General features: G+C 38.3%; 1 protein-coding gene across 7 annotated transcripts in view; it reads left to right on the forward strand.

The window, feature by feature from the left end:
* PLCH1 (phospholipase C eta 1) overlaps positions 1–23,065 on the forward strand; it is a 239,344-nt gene that overhangs the window by 54,521 nt on the left and 161,758 nt on the right. Inside the window, exon 1 of one of the 7 annotated variants that reach the window (XM_032262698.1) lies at positions 12,603–15,157. The exons of 4 other annotated variants lie outside the window; for them this stretch is intronic. In XM_032262698.1, coding sequence (XP_032118589.1) covers positions 15,145–15,157 — 13 coding nt within the window. In that variant the 5' untranslated portion in view covers positions 12,603–15,144. 2 more of the 7 variants (XM_032262672.1, XM_032262706.1) reach the window with 2 other exon arrangements.

A 23,065-nucleotide genomic window follows, 5' to 3' on the forward strand; every position in this document is an offset into this window, starting at 1 on the left:
TACCCCACTGTGGCCGAGCTGTTACCTGATTTTTGGTTCTTGTGATGGTGCTTTTCTGTGTTAAAATTTGATAGCTGTTAAAATTTGGTGTCCCAAATTTTAACTTTGAAAAAAGGGTTGATGAAATGTTAACAAAAATACACAATTTAGAGAGGAATATAAGTGAATTAATGGAGCTGAAAAACACAACATGAGAACTTCACGAACTATGCACAAGTTTTAACAGCCGAATCGATCAAGCAGAAGAAAAGATATCAGAAGTCGAAGACCAACTTAATGAAATAAAACAAGAAGACAAGATTAGAGAAAAAAGGATAAATAGGAACGAGCAAAGTCTCCAAGAAATATGGGACTATGTGAAAAGACCTAATCTACACTTGATATGTGTACCTGAATGTGACGAAGAGAATCAATCCAAGCTGGAAAATACCCTTCAGGACATTATGCAGGAAAACTTTCCCAACCTAGCAAGGCAGGACAATATTCAACTCCAGGTAATACAGAGAACACCACAAAGATATTCCTCAAGAAGACCAACCTCAAGGCACATAATCGCCAGATTCACCAGGGTTGAAATGAAGGAGAAAATACTGAGGGCAGCCAGAGAGAAAGGTCAGGTTACCCATAAAGGGAAGCCTATCAGACGCACAGCAGATCTCTCAGCAGAAACCCTACAAGCCAGAAGAGAGTGGGGGCCAATATTCGACATCCTTAAAGAAAAGAACTTTCAACCCAGAATTTTACATCCAGCCAAACTAAACTTCATAAGCGAAGGAAAAATAAAATCTTTTGTGAACAAGCAAGCACTCAGAGATTTCATCACCACCAGGCCTGCTTTACAAGAGCTTCGGAAAGAACCACTACACATAGAAAGGAACAACCAGTATCAGCCTTTCTAAAAAATACCACAAAGTAAAGAGCATCAACATAATCAAGAATTTACATCAACTAATAGGCAAAACAGCCAGCTAACATTAAATGGCAGTAGTAAACTCACATATATTATTATTAATTCTAAATTTAAATCGACTAAATCCCCCAATCCAAAGACACAGACAGGCAAAAAAAGCCAAAACCCATCGGTATGCTGCATCCAGACCCATCTCACATGCAAGGATACACAAAGACCCAAAACAGCCGGGCGCGGTGGCTCACGCCTGTAATCCCAGCACTTTGGGAGGCCGAGGCGGGTGGATCACAAGGTCAAGAGATCGAGACCATCCTGGTCAACATGGTGAAACCCCGTCTCTACTAAAACTACAAAAAATTAGCTGGGCATGGTGGTGCGTGCCTGTAATCCCAGCTACTCAGGAGGCTGAGGCAGGAGAATTGCCTGAACCCAGGAGGCGGAGGTTGCGGTGAGCCGAGATCGCGCCATTGCACTCCAGCCTGGGTAACAAGAGCGAAACTCCGTCTCAAAAAAAAAAAAAAAGAGACCCAAAACAATGGGATGGAGAAAGATTTACCAACCAAATGGAGAGCAAAGATAAATAAATAAATAAAAAGCAGGAGTTACTTTAAAGCAACAAAGATCAAAAGAAGCAAAGAAGGATATTACATAATGATAAAAGGATCAATGCAACAAGAAGAGCTAAAGATCCTAAATATACACGCACCCAATACAGGAATACTCAGATATATAAGACTTATAAAGAGACTTAGACTCCCACACAATAATAGTGGGAGACTTCAACATCAATATTAGACAGATCAATGAGACAGAAAATTAATAATGATATCCAGGATTTGAACTCGGATCCGGAACAAGTAAAGTTAATTAACATTCATAGAACTCTCCACTTTAAATACACAAAATATACACTCTTATCAGTACCACATCACATTTATTTACAGGTTTAAATGAAATATTGGTTGGCTCCTTGTTTGTTATTTTCTTCCCTTATTTTTTTTTTTTTCATGTCTCTATTATTAAGCACAATTATAGGCATACCCATTTTTAGACTGCATTCTAGCCCGGGCAAGAAAGCAACACCCCCGTTCTCTCTCCCTCTTCCTCTTTCTCTTTCTCCCTTTCCTTCATTCTTTTTTTTTTATTCTTTTTTTCTTTCTTTCTTTCTTCTTAAAATAAATAAATAAATAAATAAAATAAAATTTGGTGTCCCAGCAGTGGAAATGAATGGTGTAGGCTTCTATTCTGCCATCTTGTTAACTGAGGTTAATTCTAAAAGCCAACATTCTGTCATTCCAACTCAACTGGCCTTTATGATCTGAACTAAGTCTTATGAAATGCTAAGTGGATTTTCTGTGGGATAAATCTTGTAAATCCCTGCATTTTCTGATTATCAAAAATGGCTAGATATTTATAGCATTGGAATATTGTGACATAAAAGGTATTTTATGTGAAAGCATTTCAAAGCCTCTGTTTGTTGGCCACATGAGTATAGAAGTATTCAATTTGGAGCTGCTAAAGAGCTGAGGTCCTGGTTTACCCATCATTGATGGCAGCAGGGCTCTATGAGACATCCAACTGGCTTATTTTTGTGTCTTCATAGGTAATAAATGATTATTAACTCTCTATGGGGAACCAGGTGCTGAACTTTACAAATAATGTAACATAATCCATGTAGCATTTAGATCCAGTAATGATTTCACTATATGGTAATTTACTAGGTAGTAGTGTTGACTCTGTGAATCCAAAGGATGTTTAGAAATTTTTCATTTCTTAGGATAAAGGTTTTAGAGTTGCTGCTCTACAAAACCATAGGTGAATGACCTTTAGTTGTGGAATTTAACTCTTTAAAGCAGTTGCCCTGTGTGTCTACCAGAAAAATAATAGTGTTCAGATCCTTGGGAATTATATCAGTCAGTGACAGGAGGATGGTTATTTATTTACTTATTTTTTCTGAGACGGAGTCCCTCTCTCTGTAGCCTAGGCTGGTGTGCAGTGGCGTGATCTCAGCTCACGCCTCCCAGCTCCTGGTTCAAGCAATTCTCCTGCCTCAGCCTTTCGAGTAGCTGGGATTACAGGCACATGCCACCATGCCCAGCTAATTTTTGTAGTTTGTATTTTTAGTAGAGAATTTTTAGTAGGGGTTTCACCATGATGGCGATGCTGGTCTTGAACTCCTGATCTCGTGATCTGCCCGCCTCGGCCTCCCAATTACAGGCATGTGCTACTGCACTCAGCCAAGGATTGTTATTTTTAAAAGATAAATACTTAGTCTCAGTATCTCAACTTGCAGCCTGTTGAGACCATTTTTAATACATATATGCTTTTGCTTGAGCTTCTAAGAACCCATCTGGGAAATAATATTCTCATAGGTCTCTTATTTTGGTCTCTAATTATATTTTTGATCCCTTGTCCCTTACCATTTCTCCTAAATTATATAAATCAGTATAGATATTTAATATCTAGCAACTGTAGGTACCATGTTTCTGATACTAGTAATGTAAAATTTTTTTCTTAGCTAGAGAACAAATTCTGCATAAATCATAGTACTGAATTATTTCTAAATTAGATTAATTTATATAAAGTGATAAAATGTTATTGGTTTCCTATTTTGTCATCTTTAGTATTCATGGAGAAGCAGTTCTTTTCTCTTTTCTCCAAGGTCTTTAACAAAATTAGCCTTTGTAACAATTTTTGTGCTAGTCGACTATGAATGCGGAGAACTATTGAAGCAGAAAATTAAAATGCTTTCAATGTTTTAATTTTAACACAAATCATTAATCTGCATTTCAACGTTATTTCTTTCATTGATAAATTTATTGCTTTAAAAGTATTTCTATCCTTCATAAGTCTTTTCTAGCAAAAGAGCTTGGTTACATTTTTGAAATTCTTGCTATTTGAGTAACTTACCAAGTAGCAAAAATTTTGGCAGCTAAACCCCATTTGACTATTGACAGAAGGCTTTATGATATATGCTGTCAAGCATTTTATTGCCTTATGTGTACAGATTTTTTTTAAGTTAGGAAACAAGGGGCATTTCCAGTACACTTTCACCTCTAACAGTGTATACATTTACTATGAGTATTTTAGAGAGTGGTTACGCTAAATTCATGTTTATTTTTTTAAATAAAAAGCCCTAGAGTTTTTATGTAGAATTTTCAGGACTGGAAAAGACCTCAAGGATCTCAAGAAAATATTAAATGCCATCGGTTTCTGAGATCCCTTCTAGAGTGAAAGCCCTAGAGAACAGGGAATGTGACTTTAGAATCTTGCATATGGGAGATGCCTGGTAAGTATTTGATTGATCAGTAACCTGTCACTTTTTATCAGTGAGGATGCAGAGGCTGGGAAAGGTTCAATGATGGGTGTAAGGGGGGTCTAAACCTAATCTAACTATTAAAGTGTTGAGAACTGAGTCCCTGAGCAATATGGGTACAGTGTGAGGTACCTACCATGACATACCATGTGTCCATGTCCGCAGCTTCAAAGATTCACTGGTCTCATTCTAAATAGAGCAGCTTGCTGATTCCCAAGCACTGGCATAACAATTAATCATTTGTCCCTTCCCTGGGTCCTTATTCCCAAAGCTAGCTTGAACAAGGGATATTGCTCTTTTTTCTCCTTCCTGCTTTAAATATTTATTGACTTAAATTCTATGCTGGGGATCTAGCAGTTGACAAACACAAATGGCCCCTGTCTATAAGGAGCTTACAGTCTTGCCCCTCTTTGCTGCTACCCACTTCCTTCCCTCTTCCTCCCCTCAACCGCATATGGGACCTTTATGTTATGTTAACTTTTATCCTGTTTACTTTCTCATTGTGTGCTTGTACACTCTCTTTCTATACACACACACACGCACACACAATTTTATCTGAATAATTTGAGAATAAGTGGCATAACTCATGGCCCTTTTCCCCATGGTATAATTATCAGCTTAAGTAAATAAGGTCCTTTGATGTCCTTGATTTCTGAAAGATGTTTTTCAACTGGTCTCTACAGGGAAATGAACCTAGGAGAGGAAAGTTGCAAACATGGGGAAAAATATTTTCATAAATTCTACCAAGTTCTTAGGGTTAGAGCCAAGCTTCTTGTGTGTGTGTGACTTAAAATGGCCCTGTGTTTGGTTTGATGCTTTGCTGTTGCCATATTGAAATTCTTTATAATTGGGGGGAAATATCTCCATGTTTTCATTTCATACAGGATGAGCAGATTGTGTAGCTCATCCTGCTTATAACACTTATATACTGGACCAAGAACTTTTGTATCTGTTATTATAGATATTGCTGAGGGTAGGGAAACTGAGGCTTAGAAAGATTTGAAATAACTTGGCTTGGGTTGTTGAGTTACTGGTAGAACCAAGATATTTGAACTCAAGTCTTTCTGATTGCTTATCTGATGGCTGTCACATCATCTCCAACTACTTTATGCCCTTTAACTCTATTTACACTGGGTTTAATTGTCTCTTGATTTGTAATTGACTTGTCCTTTCTTTTTTTCGCCTAAGGAACTCTGTCTTCTCTTGGTAGCACAGTTGTTCTCTCTCATCCTAAATCCCTGGGCTGTAGTGTTAGCCAGAGGCCATTTGGAAAATTTTAATAAGTTGATAATTTTCATCCTAAGGAAACTATCCATTAGTAGCTTCCACCTTAATCTTCTCCTGATGTGTGGAGAAAAGGCTGTGTGCCATCATCCCCTCATTTATTCTTTTTTTTTTTAGACAGAGTTTCGCTCTTGTTACCCAGGCTGGAGTGCAATGGCGCAATCTCGGCTCACCGCAACCTCCGCCTCCTGGGTTCAGGCAATTCTCCTGCCTCAGCCTCCTGAGTAGCTGGGATTACAGGCACGCGCCACCATGCCCAGCTGATTTTTTGTATTTTTAGTAGAGACGGGGTTTCACCATGTTGACCAGGATGGTCTCGATCTCTTGACCTCATGATCCACTCGCCTCGGCCTCCCAAAGTGCTGGGATTACAGGCGTGAGCCACCGCGCCTGGGCCCCCTCACTTATTGTATCTCACGATTGAGCAACTGGTTTCCTTCATGTTCCCAGCTTTTGGAGTCCCTCTGTTATCCTTTGGGATCTGAGTCTTGCTGTATGTTCAGTGTCTTCTGACAATTGGAAAACTATCCAGAATCTGAGTTTAGGTCTGGGTGGTTCTTCCTGTGCTCAGACCTTCCTGGTACTCACTACTCTTCTGGTCTGTTCTAGGCCCTGGAGGTACATCATTGTTCTAGCTCTCAAGTTTACGTTATGGTCCCCCTTATTGCTGTGTTTATTTTTCTGTTAAGATGTCTTAGGCAGAACACAAAATTAATACATCAGGACTGTTTGGGGGAATATAAAGTCAGGAGAAAGGCTAAAAATGTGAGGAGACGCTGCAAAAAGTATTGGTATGTGTAAAATTGTACTGCTGAAATAGTGGAGAAGAGCTCCTTTTTCATCAAGGAAGCGACAAAGGAGTTGATTTTTCATTTCTGTAGAGTAATTTAGGAATTCAGACTGTTGTGATAGTACTGTGAGCTGTGACATATTGAAAATTGTTACCAGAGGAGCCAGTACAATCTCTTTTCTTGGTTTTCTTTTAGAAAGAGGAGTGAGGTCTTCCTGCCTCAATCACTTAAGGGCACCTTTCCCTAAAGATCATGTTTCGTTAATAAAATGTCTTCCTCAGGCATTACGAGATTAGATTTTCAGAGGAGGCATCTCCTTTCCAGTCTTTCAGGAGTTTATGGCCATCCCGCTGCCTTAGAGACCTGTTTCCTGTTTTCAGGGGAGTCTCTGGTCAACTGTGCAGAGCAAACAACCTGAAGTCTGCTGGGGTTAAAGTGACTTGGTGGTTCTGAAGCAGCCTCGAAGGTTGAACTCTCTTTAGTCAGGCCTTGGTTTTGGGTGGCCTGGAGAGACTTCCCAGAGATGTGGCTGTTATCTCTGGCTTGAATTTTTGTGGTTATTGACTTTATGTTCAGGGGGCCTGAGTGGCTTTTGTACTCAGAAGAGCTTTGTTAAGGGAGGAGGGTGTTCAATAATCTAGAATCATTTCTCCTCTCTTCCCTCCCCCTCGCCCTTTATGGTTATCTCTATGTTTACATTTCTTATGGGACCAGTCTGTATATGTACCGTTCCAGGGCTCAGTATGATTGGATAAGGGAGTAGGGGGTTTGCATTATGATGACCATGAGTATCTCCTATTTGAAACCACTTGAATGCATGTAGTTAATCCCTATTTGATTGGCTGTAAGTCAAGCCATGCAGAGATGGCAGATTAAGGCATGGTAAAATATCCTGTATTAAGATGTCAGGTATGTCCTAGTGTGGTTATTGTACAACCAAACAGTCCTCCTTTAGCTGGAGTGTTGGAGAATATAAGCACTTAGGTTTTATTCTGGACATTTCCACTGTAGTCATCCAGCTCTACTTCCTAAGGGAGGAAGTAAAGGGTCTTCTGTTCTGGGGAAAGTACGTTCCGAGTGCTGTGGGGGGAGTTTGAATATATGACTACTTAAGTTTTAAGAATTCAATTAAAGCTTCAGTCCTCAGGATACATATATGTTTTAATATATGTCACTGTCAATGACCATTAGAGATTCCCATGTGACTACCTATCTCTAGTTAATTCTCCTCTGTTAATGTTATAATTAACACTGATCACCTCTGATGGTAGCAACTCCAACAGTTGATGCTGCTTTACAAAGTCCAGGTACTTTTATTTATATCTGGGTATGAGTTCATGGAACCCAAATGTCAATCAGAATTTTACATTTTCTGAGTCATTACCAAAGATAGTTCAGTGTGCTTTAGTGTTCCCCAGCTGCAGACTCCTGGGTTTCTTACAGCACCTGTGAGTAAAATCTTGCCCATAAGGTCTTGGTTATTTTCATGGATTGCTCAAGTTGAAATCAAGTTCTGAGCATACCAAAGATTTTATTTTAAATTGTATTGACATCTTCATCAAGCTGACAATGATGTGCCTGTAAATTTTTATGCTAATCTATAAAATTTAAAGTGACATGACCAATAAACAATCAGGTCTTTCAAAAAATAATGAAAAAATTTTATTTTAAAGCCAAGAGCCTCAAAGGGGAGATCAATGTCATCAAGGAGGCAGCAGTCAAAGAGGCAGTCAGGCTAATGAGTGGCTCATCTTTGTTCTGTGGAACATAGCAAAACTGAATATGGGTTATACTCAGTTTGTTCTGGGATTCATATGCTGAAAAATGTGTAGCAATTACTGTCCACTGATGCATGTTAGGTTTTTAATGTAGGAAGTGTCCAAACTGGTTTATTTGACAAGTGTGTGTAATCTATAGGTCATGTTCTGTCTCATTGGAATGTAGAGTTATATCTCTCCAGTGATGAATAAATAGTCACAGTAAGCCGGCTCTCTGAGTAAAACCCTTGTGTTGTCTATTCTCAGCATTTATTTAGCAAGCATCAGATGGAAACCTGCACCCCTACAGGTCTTCATCTGTTCTCAGCTTAAATTTTTGTAGTACACTGGGTTTGCAATTTAAGTGTTTGGTTATACTCTGTTGTCCTGTTGTCTAGCAATTCTTGCTGACAATCATATTTTAAGCATGTTTGTCTGGTTTGGGGCAAGGGCACTGTGTTTGCATTAGAAAGCCCAGTTTCTCCACTGACTAGTTTTATGATCTTGGGGAAGTCATGGGGAGCTGTGGAGGCTCAGCTTCCTCATTTGTGAATACAGAATGATAATACTGCCTCTCAGCCTTCCTGTAGTTGCTGTCAGGCTCATGTGGGGTATGTGTTTCTAGAGGACTTCGTAAGGGGTAGAGTTTATAAAGCATCAAACAGGAGTCATGAGATAACTATTACCATTATTGAACATTTAGGTACATTGCATACACTTTGGTTTGTGAAGTGCCTTTTCCTTTGTATGTGAACTCAGAGTAACATTCCATTTTGTTCCTTGGGGTTTAATGTAAAAGTTGCAGCAACTTTCTGGGTGTTTCTGAGCTTCATGTAATGGCAATTTCTTCAAATGTACTGACAATGAATAGGCCATAGGCATGAACTGTGCTGGTTTTGTTTGAATTGATAAATGATCTCTACCTTCTCTCATTCATTTGCAATGACTACATTTTTAGTGAGTTGAGTCCATTGTAAATAAAAACTGAAAGTACATTTCCAGTCTATCCCATAGATTATTAACAGACTCTCAGTGGCTAAAGTCTAACCCTTTGGTTAGCTCATATTTTATTTCTGTGATTTGCACAGGCCAAATAATGGATAGTCTTACCCTCTGCTTCAGAGCCAGATATTGCTCAGGACAGCTAGCTGAGTAAGGATGGCTGAGGAGTCAAGGGATTTTGGTGAAAGATTAGTGCCCATTGTCTCCAGAATGCTCTGGAACAGCTTAAGACTAAGCAGGGCTCAGAGAGGACAATGCCTCAGTGGTAGTAAAAAAAAAAAACCCATATTTTATGGGAAGGAAATCTGCTAGCTCATCCTGGGAGCATCTGCCTGGACCGGTCCACTTGGGAGTTTCCCTGCTTCTAGCTCTTTGGGGTTGTACCTACATTGGAAAATTCTTGTTGAGGTTTCATGTGTTTGCGTAGCTACATTGGTGATTTCGATATGTTACTCTTAGTGATGATTTTGGGTTTCCTCTGTACTTGAGTGCACAGTGAAATTTCCTACAAGGAATTAAGCTCTGGTTTCTCTGTTGATTGTTCTGTGAGACATTCAGATGAAAAAAAGAGAGACTGAAGGAAATCAGTGACTCAAAATCTCCGTATTACCTTATCATCTTGGTGAAGATCACTGATTCTAGAGACATTCTGTAAAGATTCAAAGCCCATATCTATCACAGACTTGCTGTGCCATTGTGGGAAAGTTACTTAACTGCTTTTTGCCTCAGATTCCACATTTGAAACTAGAGAAATGATTGTACCTAACTTATTCAAAGGGACATTATAAGGATTAAATAAGGCATGTGCAATGCTAGGAACAGTATCTGGAACTTAGTAAAGTGCTTCAAAGTAAGCTTCAAAGAAAGTTCTCCATCATTATACTAGTGAGAAGGAATTATATTCTTTTTTTAAAAAAATTTATTTATTTATTTTACTTTAGGTGCATGCTGTATCTGGCATTTCTCCCCATGTTATCCCTCCCCACCCTTCCCTCCCTCCCCACCCCCCATTGTCTCTCCCCTACCCACCTCCAACTGTCCCCTGTGTGTGATGCCCCTCTCCCTGAGTCCACGTGTTCTTGTTGTTCAACACCCACCTATGAGTGAGAACATATGGTGCATGGCTTTCTGTTCTTGGGCTATATTCTTTTTTTTTTTTTTTTTTGGAGACAACCTCCACCTCCTGTGTTCAAGCAATTCTCCTGCCTCTGCCTCCTGAGTAGCTGAGACTGCAGGCGTATGCCACCACACCCAGCTAATTTTTGTATTTTTAGTAGAGACAGGGTTTCACCATGTTGGCCAGGCTGGTCTCTATCTCTTGACCTCATGATCCCCCTTCCTGGCCTCCCAAAGTGCTGGGATTACAGGCACGAGCCATAGCGAGCGCCCAGCCTAGGGATTATATTCTTTTTCCAAGTTCAGTGTTACTAAACTGACTACACTTTTTAAAAACAATGTTTTTTTTTTCTGAGTATAAAATGAATAAATGCTGGTTCTAAAACAATCAAAATATAGTAATCTATTTAGAAGAAAATATAAACACCTAGATATAGCCATGGATAACCTCTGATAACATTTTTCATATATTTTTATAGGATTTATTCTATGTGTCTATACACATGTATTTTACATAATTAAAATAACATTGAGTAGTTTGTATCCTCCTTTTTTCACTTAGTATGTCAAACATTCTCTAGGTAAATGCAATGCCTTACAGACATCGTTAATGGTTAGACAGTATTCCAAAATGTGAATGTATATTTAAATCAATCATTCCCTGTTTGGTAGGCAATTAGACAGTTGATTTGAACAAATGTTAAGGAAAGGATATATCCTTTTATATGGATTTTTATGTTTTTGATGATTTCCTTATGGTAGTTTTCTAGCGTAAATAGCATAACCATTTTTACAAATCTTGCTGCATCTTGCCTGACGACTTTTCATGAAGTTTGTTATAGTTTATGCTCTCAATGTACAACTTAACAGCACAGTATGAAAGTTCCTGTGAAATCCTCCCTTCATCGAGATACCTGTATGTAGGATAGACCTTAGGAAGGGGTAGCTGGGTGTGACTGGAAGCTCTCAATGGTGAACCTGCACCCTACACTCGCTTTTGCTCTAGTTTACATTTTGTGATGAAAACTGTGAATATGCTTTAAGATAATGTGGTACTATGGCTTTACAGACTATTTTTTTTAAGTGTTTCTGTGTTTCTATGCCAGACACACTAAAAGCTTCTGGCATTGTGTGGGAATATTTTCTAGCTGGGAAAAAACATGAAGAATTTCAATATTAGGCCTAAAACCTTATACATGGTTTCCAGAACCTAGCACACAGAGCCAGGGGAAAGGGCCCAAATATGGAATCAGCTTGGGTTTGAATTCTGGTTCATCACAGCTGTGTGATCTCAGACATCTTGTCAGACTTGAATCTCAGTTTTCTTACCTTTAAAATATGGATATGAATATATCTCCTTGCAGAATTTTCTGAAAATAAGGGAAGATAATGTTTGTGTAGTGGTGTTTGGTAAATGGTAGCTTTTATAATAATGTTTCATTAAGTGACATGGTTCCTGTGTTTGTGTCAGTAGGTTTTAAGATTGGACTTGTGAGCCCTAGGGGCAGATATGCTCCATGTTTTCACTCTGAGTTTGTCTCAGTTTAGAATTATATGACTGGTGAGGTTGGAGTGTTGTATAGAGGAGTGTTGTGGTGAGGAGAGAGTGTTGTATAGAACATTTTAAACATGAGATTTGGTTAATTGAACTTAAGCCAGTGATTGGAGAGGCCATTTTTACTGCATTAGCTTCTATTTATTGAGGATATATTTTTTCAGCCACTGGGGCAGCCCCAGTGGCTAGGCCCTTGGCCTCTATCACTCATTTAACCTTAGGGCAAACCCCTAGGCCAAACCTCTAATCCTAAATATCTTCACTGCCATCTCCAGGTAAGGATATTTAGGCTTAGAGTTTTAGAGAGTACCAGTCCTCCTCCTACCACCACTTAGTGTTGTCAGATTTACCAAGTAAAAATATAGGAATATTTCATGGGACATACTTATACTGAAAATTATTTGTTGTTTCTCTGAAATCTAAATTTAAGTGGGTGTCCTGTTCATCTGACAACCCTACCCATAAATGACCCAAGGCCAGGCAGTGAGTAAAGGAAAAGGCTGGGGCTTAAATCTTTCTCCATTTTCCATGGAAACCATTACTTTTACCTATTACTTTATGATGTGTTTTTTTTTTTTTTTTTTTTTTTCCCGAGACGGAGTTTCACTCTTGTTACCCAGGCTGGAGTGCAATGGCGCCATCTCGGCTCACCGCATCCTCCGCCTCCTGGGTTCAGGCAATTCTCCTGCCTCAGCCTCCTGAGTAGCTGGGATTACATTACAGGCACGTGCCACCATGCCCAGCTAATATTTTGTATTTTTAGTAGAGACGGGGTTTCACCATGTTGACCAGGATGGTCTCGATCTCTTGACCTCGTGATCCACCCGCCTCGGCCTCCCAAAGTGCTGGGATTACAGGCTTGAGCCACCGCGCCCGGCTGATGTTTTCTTTAATAGATCAGAAGTAGAACTCAGGTATGAAAGATGAGGAAAATGCTGTGAGATGAGGTGTAAAGTCCTTCGCTGATTGTAAATTTAGAAGCTGAACTCAGAGATACTGTTTTTAATTTTTCACTTGATTGGTGAAGGTAATTCCATGTTAGGTCTAATGATTAAAAATGAAGAAAGTTGATGAGGGTCTATAAGGTACCTACTGTATGCCAAGTACTGTGCTACAATGAATCTAGAAAAGGCTCAAACTTTTCAAGTGAGGGTTTCAGTTAAGAAATTAAGGATTCTACGGCTGTAGGGTTGTTGAGGTGACCCATCAGAAGAAGCACCATTGTCCCCAAAGTCTGTTGGCCTAGTTTTGGCATTGTACATGACCTTCTGTTGGGAGAATACAGGGGAGTGATTTCAGAGATGTGGTTATTCATTCAGTGTCTACCAACCTCAGGATAAGTGTTTAAGTTTTATGATTCATTTGAATGGGCTGCATAGGAGGTTATCTGCTACTGCTGAAGAATTGGATGTTTGATAAGACGTAGATATTTCTTGGCTCTCAAAAATCTGCGAGTGCTCCTTGATGGTCAAACACACACTTATGGGCCATAATTGCTTTTTAAAAGCTTGCCCACCTGCCCTATGAAGTTGCTATGTGGTCACCCTGGGTGAGTGGCTTGGCCCTCAAAGGTGCCCCAGAGCCACTCAGTATAAACCCGCCATGTGCTTGTGTGGTTGGGCTCCATATCCAATCTTGCATGCCAGCCTTTTCAGGGAGGGATCTGGGGCTTCAGGAGCAAGAGGTGAGGGGGTTGAAGAACTTATTATGAGCAAGACTCCCGGTGGGTAAAGTGAGAAAATAAAAAGTTTGTCCCCTTCCTTTCTTGACCCCAGATTGAAGTGGGGGGATCTTTGGAAAGAAGGCTTTCCAAACCTTCTTGGGAGTTGGAAATACTTTAGTCCTCACCTCTTTTCAGGATTGATCAGGAGATAAACCCAAGATGCCTTTTGCTTTTTGGGCATCTTTGGTTCCGGGCAGCCAAAGGAACTAGACATTCATTACTTGGTGTTACTAATTTTGTGTTAGAAAAACACCATCACCGTTATCTTTTTGTATAACATTACCTGGGAGTATTAAATATTTGAAATATTTAGCAGGAATGGGTATTTCTGAGATATCTCACATTTTGGGGTGCCATCTTGTGTTCAGACTACAGATTAATTCAGATTAAGCAATGAAATCCACTCCTTGTCTGGGTTGATGTAAAGAATTTCAAGACTAATAATAGTAATAACAATATGTAACTGTGATTCTAAGCACTTTCTGTGGATTTAATTAATTATTGCAATAACATTTTGAAGTAGAAACTATTATTATGCCCACTGTACAAATAAGGAAATGGAGGAGCAGATAATTTAAGTAAATTGCCCAAAGTCACACAGCTAATTGGTGGTAGAGTCAGGCTTTGAATCCAGGCAGATAGGCTCCTAAACTCTTAACAGTTGTTTTACATAGTCATGTATGTATGTATGTCAGATTCAATCTTGCAAGAAGGATATTCTCATCATGTATTTAATTGTGTATGCCTATATATACCTTTGAAATCCAAGTTTCCTTAGAGTATTTAAAAGTAAATAGTGTGGTATGCAAATCGGGGCAGGGGATGTGCAAATTGGGAAACAGGTGACTTGGACCTGGTGTAGAGCTTGGCACCTTGGAATCTAGGGGTGAGTTAGCAATCTAGGCTGGATGGCCCTGGTGGGAATTGCCTAAAGGGCCTGACACTGTTATATGCAGAATGGGAGATCCTGGGAGTCCTGAGGGCCACAGGTGGGTGAGGGCCAACTGCAGCTGGGGATAAGAAAATGGCAATAGGGTTGATATTAGAAAGGGAATCCTGGAGTAAGAGAGTTAATACTCAGGATGAGAGTCTTAGTTACAATGCTTAAGTGCAAGACTACTGTAAATTGCCTATGAAATATATCTGCTCATGTGTCTGTCTACCTGTCTCTTCAAAGAAGTTGAATAAAGTTGCAAATAATGCTTACATAGACTTTAGGGAAAATTGCACTATAATAATGTGCTGGTTCATTCACTAAAAACTGACTTGTTTTGGACCCATTCATACTATTTACTTTGTCCACATCCACAGGGATGTGATTTTTTTTTTTTTTAAACCTGAGAAATAGCTTTCACCAACTAAGTGTTTTGAAACTATAACCTCATTCCTTCTAAGTTGGAAACATTCCATTCTTTTCTGTGATCATTGCTATGTTTGTGTGTGGACAAAATCAGGACAAGAAAACAAGGAAAACCCTCAATGCTTTGAATATGTGCTTAACCTGACCGGCACAAAAGTAGTCTATAGAGCAATCATAGCTTATTTCTTAATGGATTGTGTTTGCCTCCAATGGACTGATGTTTGCTTCCGAGAGTGTGTGCGTTTCTGTGTGTGCTTTTGAGTCTCTGTGTGTGCATGTTCATTTTCTGTATTCAGTCTGCGTCACTCCCACGGTAATCACTGTTTCTCAATGACCTGTGAAGGTGAGGAGGGTTTCTTTGATGGCTAAAGACCTACACTTCCCAGACATTAAATGTGCATAATGCCTTGCGGGCTTTAAAGCGCAGCACGAAGCATGCATGTCTCGTACCCAAAGTAGCCACAGCGCCTGCATTCCCACAATAGCGGCAGCCCGGAGCAGATGCTTCCAGTGTGCTTATCTGGCTGTGCTTTTCACTTTGGGACAAAGTTCTATAATCATATCTCATGGATTTATTTTCTCCACACTGTAAAGCCTGAATTGTGAAGATCTCATCATGCCATAAAGGGCAGCATGAGCCAAGTTCTGGGAGCTGCTAAGGATTTCTTTGCCTTTTTTTCCCACCCTTTTTGGAGAATGTGTATCAGGAAAAGGCTTTGCCTTTAGAGAGAAATTTTACTGCTCTTGCCAATAATGTGTAATAGTATTAAATTTAATGGCAGACCTTGAAGTGTATAAAAACTTAAGTCCAGAAAAAGGTAAGACTTATACTACTAATTTTAAGGTAAGTGTAATAGTCCTAGTAAAAGATGGTAAACGTTTATTTTATTTCATGTTTAGTTAAGTTAAATGCTTATTTGCATCCTTGAGAACCTATTTGAGATATTATATTTCAATATACAATAAGGTAACAAAGTATTTTTGATTAGGCAGAAGTGTTTTTTTCTTATAAATGTAGACTTTTATAAGAGGAGAATTTGCATGCTAACAAACTGAAAGTATATCATTATGATAAAATGGTCAGTGAGAAAATAATTTGTATTCTTAGGTTATGAGTCAGGATATAGGCATGCCTAAAAATTTAATTTGTCTGACATTTATAAACAGTGGGTTTTAATTGAAATGTTGTCAAGTCTTATTCAGTTTGAATAATGATGAATAAAGCTAAGCTATATTTTAAACTTTCTACAATAATCTGGAGAGAATGATTCCCAATTTGTATCAGTTAAAGCTAGTTAGGGATAGTAAAAATAATTAGCTCTATAAAGTAGAACGGCAGAAGTACTCAGCACAGATAAAATGGAGGCAGAATCCATGTATCATGTTCTTAGAGCCTGTCTGTCAGCTCCAGGAGCATGAGAGAAACATCTTAAAGTATGAGTTAGGAGATCAGAAATTGAAAATCTGTGGCGATTGTTCTTGAATTATAAAAATTATTCCTTCCTGGTCAGACAGAATAAATATCATGTCAAGAAATGTCTTCTAAACTTACCTTCAAACTGAAATTTGTCTGTCATTTCAGATTATTCATATGTGTCTACTCAAATGTAACTTTATCACATCAATGCTGATCTGAAAGCCTGTCTGGAGATTGTTGTTAGTTTATGGTATCAACTTTAATGTGCCATGTTCCCAGTACCAGCATTGATGCTTGCTTTTTATTTGAAATATAAATTCTACCATGGTTGAGATTTTCTAGAGTATACCTGAGTTTTCTAAGCTTAGGAGGAAGCTTTCATACAGAAATAGGGAAGGATTTGGCTTACTTGATATGCAGTTTGTCAGAAGGATTTCCATTTAGAGTTTTGTCTTATAATATGTTTGGAAACTCTTATGTATGCAGAATGTAGGAGTAAACTGAACTGCACAGCATACTCTTAGGATTGTCTTACTTTACACATTATGGAAGTAATGATGAAAGTGACTTCTATTACTTTAACCAGATAAATTTAAAATAGAGCTCTGATTTTTTTTTTTTTTAAGATGGTGTTTTGCCATGTTGCCTAGGCTGGCCTAGAACTCCTGAGCTCAGGCAATCCACCCACCTTGGCCTCCCAAAGTGCTAGGATTACAGGTGTGAGCCACTGCACCCGGCCATGAGCCACTGCACCCAGCCGAGCTCTAATTCTTAAACATTGTGGAAATTTGAAATAATTTTCCTGGTCATATGAGCTTTTAAAGTTGATGAATATAAAGCGTCTTGTTCATGGTAGATGTTTTCACATACAGATGTCTTACCAGAGACAGAGATTTTTCATTGAGCAAATATTTCATACTTTATTTAATAGATTTTTTATTGTTATTTTAGTGATTTTATTCTGCTGAATAAAAAATTTTCATTACTGACTGTCCATCTTAGTAGTAAAATCATTTCAGTGGGTAGCAAGGCTATTTTTCAAGAACTCTTTCTTCTGAATTCCAGATCAATTTTAAGAGGAACATCTTAAATTATGCAGATAAGCTCTGTATCTGAGTGTGTGAAACTGATAGATTCAGAAATATCATGGAATCTGAGTTGCACTGTTAAACAGTAACATTAGTGGAGTGGCTTCAATTGACTGGAGTACAAAGTTGAGGAATGTTTATTCACAGGCTAGGAAGACCATGAAGTATAAAACCCATGTTTGCTCCTATATTTTGTATTTATACATATAATTAGGAAATTATTGTTATTGCTGTTGTTTACCTTAGAATTTCGTGTAATGAACTAAACCTCATCTCAGTGATTCTGAACAACACCAAGAAGATGTAGGGACCTGAACTGCAACATAAAACCAGAAGTAGGAGAAAGCTTGAGGCATGTAGGAGGGTGTTTTTATAATCTTCTTATGGTTCTGAACCTCAGCTTCCTTTTTAGTAACAAGAGGTAATACTACATTCTTACTTACCTCACAAGGTTGTTGTAAGAATTACTGGTCTCTGAAAGCATTTGAAAGATAGAAAAGAACCACAGAAATGTAAGATGGTATAGTCATACAAATAAGGATAATGTATATTTCATATACTTTAATGAAAAGAAATTGTATTTGTTCTGGGATGCCAGTAAAAACACTTTGACCTAGAACTTTGGTACCATCTGGTACTAATTTCCCCCTTGGCCTAGTATAGCCTACATGCCGGCAGTGTGCATGCTGTGTATGAATGCCTGATGGAAGGGCAGATGTCAATATAAGAGCGAGTCCTAGATTTCTAGAGCAGGAAGAAACCATGGCAATCTCATTCTTTTATAAGAAGAAAAAATAGTCATAGGGAGACTGCATAATTTTCTTGAAGACGTGAAATAGATCTGTGGCTGGAATTGAGCCATCCAATTCCCAGATCATGAGACCTGGATCTACCCTTCTCAATCGTACAGATTTTTTTCTTTTAGAAGTTGCTACATTTAGATATTTGTGATTTTCCTCATGCTATGTCATTTGAATCCTTTGTACAAGGCTGTTTTGTTTTTTTTTTTTTTTGGGAAAGAAAATGGAGAGCTTCTTGTAGAATTCTCAACTGCTAATCATTAATGGGTACAATTAATATAGATAGACTGAGCGCTTTAACTACAAGGTGCTGGTTGGGGATATGAAGATGGATAAAAGAATTTACCTCTCTTATAGTTACTCCTGGTATAGTGCACAGACATGCTTATATTACTGTAATAACAGTAATACTGTAGCAGAGGAACATTCCAGTGGTACCTGGGTGTGGAGAAGTCTGCAAAGGATTTCTAGAGGTAACATTTGAACTGAGTCTCGAAGTATAATGAGGATGATGTCAGATAGATAAGCAAGGGTTGAAGCTGAAGAAGTAGCAAGGACCAGGTGTTATAATAAAGACCTGGTAATCCAGGCTAAGAAATTTGGACATTAATTACAAGAAAAAAAAAAAGAAAAAGAAAAAAGGCAACAGAAGGTTTTAAGCTGGGGATAGATTAATCAGATTAGAGTTTTAGAAAGATCTCTCTGACAACAGTTTGGAGACTGATGGTGGAAGGAGTGAGCCTGGAGCACTGGAGACCAGAAGGCTGTTGCAGTAAATAGTAAATAGGAGAGGAAACAGTGGTCTCTATTCAAGTTTCTTAGGTAAGATGATCTTTCATGAGAAAACATTAGGCTCTCAAGTCCACATTGGTGTCCTTTGCCTCTGATCAAAAATGCTGTAGAATTCATACTGCTGCTTTTTCTGCATACACTTGTTATTAAGTCACTGCCTTGTGTTTGGGATAAATTAGTTACAAGAAAGTCATTGCCTGATAAGAAATTTAACATTTCTGTTTTTACTAAGGTCATGGCCTCTTGTCCACTAGACAGAATTGTGCCTAATTATGAGTATCCCTGTTCTTTTATGGCAAACAAAAGATGATCTCTCCAAGAAGTTATAGAATCCCTCCTCAACCTTTTCTAGGTTGTAGGAATTTGGTTCGAATGTTGTCGTATTGCTTGCATAATCAGTCCAAATATAACATTAGGGCGGGAAGGTCAGTGGCCATTTCTTAGTGTTTCATGTTGTGGAATATGGCTGTTTCTCTGTTTAACGAAGAAGGTGATGCCCATAATGCTGTGTGCTTTAGTCTGTTCTACAGAGCTAGTAGTTTATTTCTGAACTCTCAGTGCAGGCAAGTTCTCCCTCATTGTTCTCAGTCAAAAATGTTTGACTCTTTTCATGCATTTTGTATTCCAGATAAATTTTAGAACTACCTGTCTGGTTCCAAAAGTCATTTAGTTGGGGTTTTGATTGGCATTACATTGCATTTATGGATTAACTCAGGAGAACTGCCAACTTAAAGACATTGATTCCCTCTTTCAGGAACATAGTAGAATTCATCATATTTTAGGTCTTCTTTTAGGTCCTTCTCTTATGTCAGTAAAGATTTAGAGCTTTCTCCATGTAGGTTGTTCACATTTCTTGGTAGGTTCATTTTTATGGTTTTAGTTGGTTTTGTGAATAGACTTTTTTCAATTACACTTTCTTAACTTAAAAAGTTGAAAAAGTTAAACACAGTATTATGGAACTGTTAACAAAAAAATATTTTTTTTTCTCATCACTTCTTTCCAAATGAATTGCTTTTACCTCTTTTTCTTTCCTTTTTGTAGTTTTAGTGTTACTTTTATATCTCTAACTGGTATACCTATACTGCCACTTATTGATTTCTCAACTTTTGATATTAACTATTGATTTTCTTCTATGATAGATGATAAATTAGTTCACTTATATTAACCGTGTCCTTTTTAGTTACTCTATTGGTTATCCCTGTAACTTTAACAATTTCCTTATACTTTGGTTTCCTGCTCTGCCAGTTAGAGTACTCTTCCTAATGACCCTCACTCTTCCTTTGCCAAACCTTTGCCTCTTTTTTTTTTTTTTTGAGACAGAGTCTCACTCTGTCACCTAGGCTGGAGTGCAGTGGCGTGATCTCAGCTCACTACAACCTCTGCCTCCCGAGTAGCTGGGACTATAGGCGCGTGCCACCACACCCAGCTAATTTTTAAATTTTTAGTAGAGACAGGGTTTCACTATATTGGCCAGGATGGTCTCAAACTCCTGATCTGCCTGTCTCTGCCTCCCAAAATGCTGGGATTACAGGCATGAGCCACCACGCCTGACCACCTTTGCCTCTTTTATCCTTCCTAACTTCTGTTAGTATAGTAATTTTTCATTCTTTTTCTGAACCCATAATCACTCCTCCTATGTTTTGATCATAGATTGACTTTAAAAGTTCAATATCAATAAACAAAGTTTACATTACTGTGACTGCTTACATTTACATTATTGTGACTATATATATGCCCTTCAGAGCAAAGTAACCACCTAAGTTATTTTGCTTAGGGTTACTGCTTCAGAATATAGCATCAGAGAAAAAGGACAGATTCTAGAGGTTTCTATAGCAAATGATGGGATCAAATTCATTAGAAAAAAATTGAATACCTAATATTAATTTTGACAACTAGCAATCTTCATCATAACTCTATGAAGTGCATATAGTTATCTTTATTTTAGAGGCAAGGAATCTGAGGTGCAAAGAGAGAAAAGACCTTGCTCTAGGTCAGCTGTAATTGGTAGAGCTGACATTTAAATCCTGCTGGCTGACTTTGGAACCTGGACTTGCAGTTCTGTTCCTTCTCTTAGTAGTGTTATTGCTTTGTTAGAGGTGGTGAGATATATAGGCAGGAAGCAATTGATTGCCTGTTTTTGTAAATGGTTCTGTGTCTGTGAAGACATCTCAGTTTGACATCTCATCCTCTGTGCATATACCTTTCCCCAGCCGACAGGTTGGCTGGTATTCCCTGGAATAAATGGGCCTGCAAATGTGTACTTCCTGAGTGAGTGAGAGAAGGAGAACAGTGTGGTAGGTTACACAGGGTTTGGCACAAGGAAGCAGTGGGGTAAGAATGGTTAGCATGGATGGGATAATGCTGAGTTTTTAATATCTCCCTAAGGAGTTTGGGCTGGATCTAAAGAGCAAGGGGAGAAGATGGTAAGTTTTAGAGTACATGGGTGATATAAAAGTGGTGTTCTGGGAAAAGTGCCGTGAAAGTGCTATGAAAGATAGATTACACAGCCCAAGCAAAAGGATCTTGTCATCTGCTTGAGAAATTGGTTCAGGTCAGGGCCATGAACCCTATCCATTGAAGTTTTGACAAATGATCTATAACTGTCTGTAATTACTTGTCAGCCAAACAGAAGCTACCATGAGAGAGCTAGAGTTACTTCAGCTGTCTCACTGAAGAAAGGTGAATGTTTGTTTCCATCGATCTGTTTAAAGAATAAGTCATGGTTGTAGATATGTGTTGCATAAGGTTTTTGTCTAATCCATTGACCTCTTGCTTTTTGTTTTTCTTTAAAATCCATGTAAGTATTTTCAGTTTTTTCAGGGAGGATGTATAAAGATAAAACTTGAGAAAATATACAAGCAGGACTCTGAGGCAACCCTCTCTCCCCAGATGTTGAAATAAAATCAAATGAGAAAAGAAGAGATGAAATAAAAGGCAGCTTTAAAGGACAATTTCTTTCCTATTTTATAATTTCTCTTTGCATTTGTTCTTTATGTCTAAGCTTATTATTTGCCCTTTATAATCTTTTTTCTTTGTTTTATTTTTAATGTCTAAAGTTATACCCAAGGATTGTTTTAAAAAAACAAACAATCTTGATTTATATCAAATACTAAAATGAGCTTTCTCCTTGCTTTTCCTACTCCTTGGGCATAACCATGGTTGATACTTTGTCATGTGGATTTGCGTCTTTCCAGAGGTGTTGTTGGTACATGTACTACATACATGCTGACACACATGCAAATAAACAGAAACGAGTTACGCCATTGATGCAGGTCTCATAAAGAAATTAAACTTTTATGTGATCAAACAAAAGAGAATGGAGAGTATACATCATGTGGGCTATTTCATATCTCCACCTTCCTATTTCTACTTGCTAAGCCTCAGTATGAACAGGAGAAGGTCCTCAGCTGGACTTAGTAAACAGATGCTTCTCACACCATGAGTATTCTTCTGATTTTGAGGTTTTAATCTCAATTTCAATGATATTATACCTTCCTTATTTCTCATTTTTGTATTCCTTTTATTTACTAACTTATTTTCTCAGGTGCTCACTGACAGTTTAAAAAATAGAAAGACTAGAAAATCAACTAAGAAAATGAGAGAATAAGAACATAAAAATTTTGTTGGGGAGGGGGACAGAGATAGTGTCTCAACTTTTTAAAAATTTTTATTTGCTTTGAGATTGTCTCATTCTGTTGTCCAAGCTGGAATACAGTGGCACAATCTTGGCTTATTGTAACCTTCACCTCCTGGGCTCAAATGAACCTCTCACCTCAGCCTCTTGAGTAGCTGAGACTGCAAGTGCATGCCACCACGTCTGACTAATTTTTGTATGTTTTTGTAAAGATGGGGGCCTCACTATGTTGCCCATGCTGGTTTTGAACTGGCTTGAAGTGATCTTCCTGTATTAGCCTCCCAGAATGCTGGGATTACAGGCATGAGCCACCGTGCCTGGCCTTTAAGTTTTTTATTTGCTACTTAATTCTTATTTTATTTAAATAATGTGCTTAGCCAGTCCTTTATTTGATCTTTGTGTATAGTCATTCTCAATTTATATTCTCTCATAACTACTTACTGTTTTTGATCACAAATATATGCCTTTTTTTCTGAAGGAGTGGTGGATAAAAGCAAATGGTTATGCCCACTCTTGGGGC

Source organism: Sapajus apella, unplaced genomic scaffold (genome assembly GCF_009761245.1).
Source record: "Sapajus apella isolate SASKATOON/1434 unplaced genomic scaffold, GSC_monkey_1.0 scaffold4, whole genome shotgun sequence".
NCBI lineage: Eukaryota > Metazoa > Chordata > Mammalia > Primates > Cebidae > Sapajus > Sapajus apella.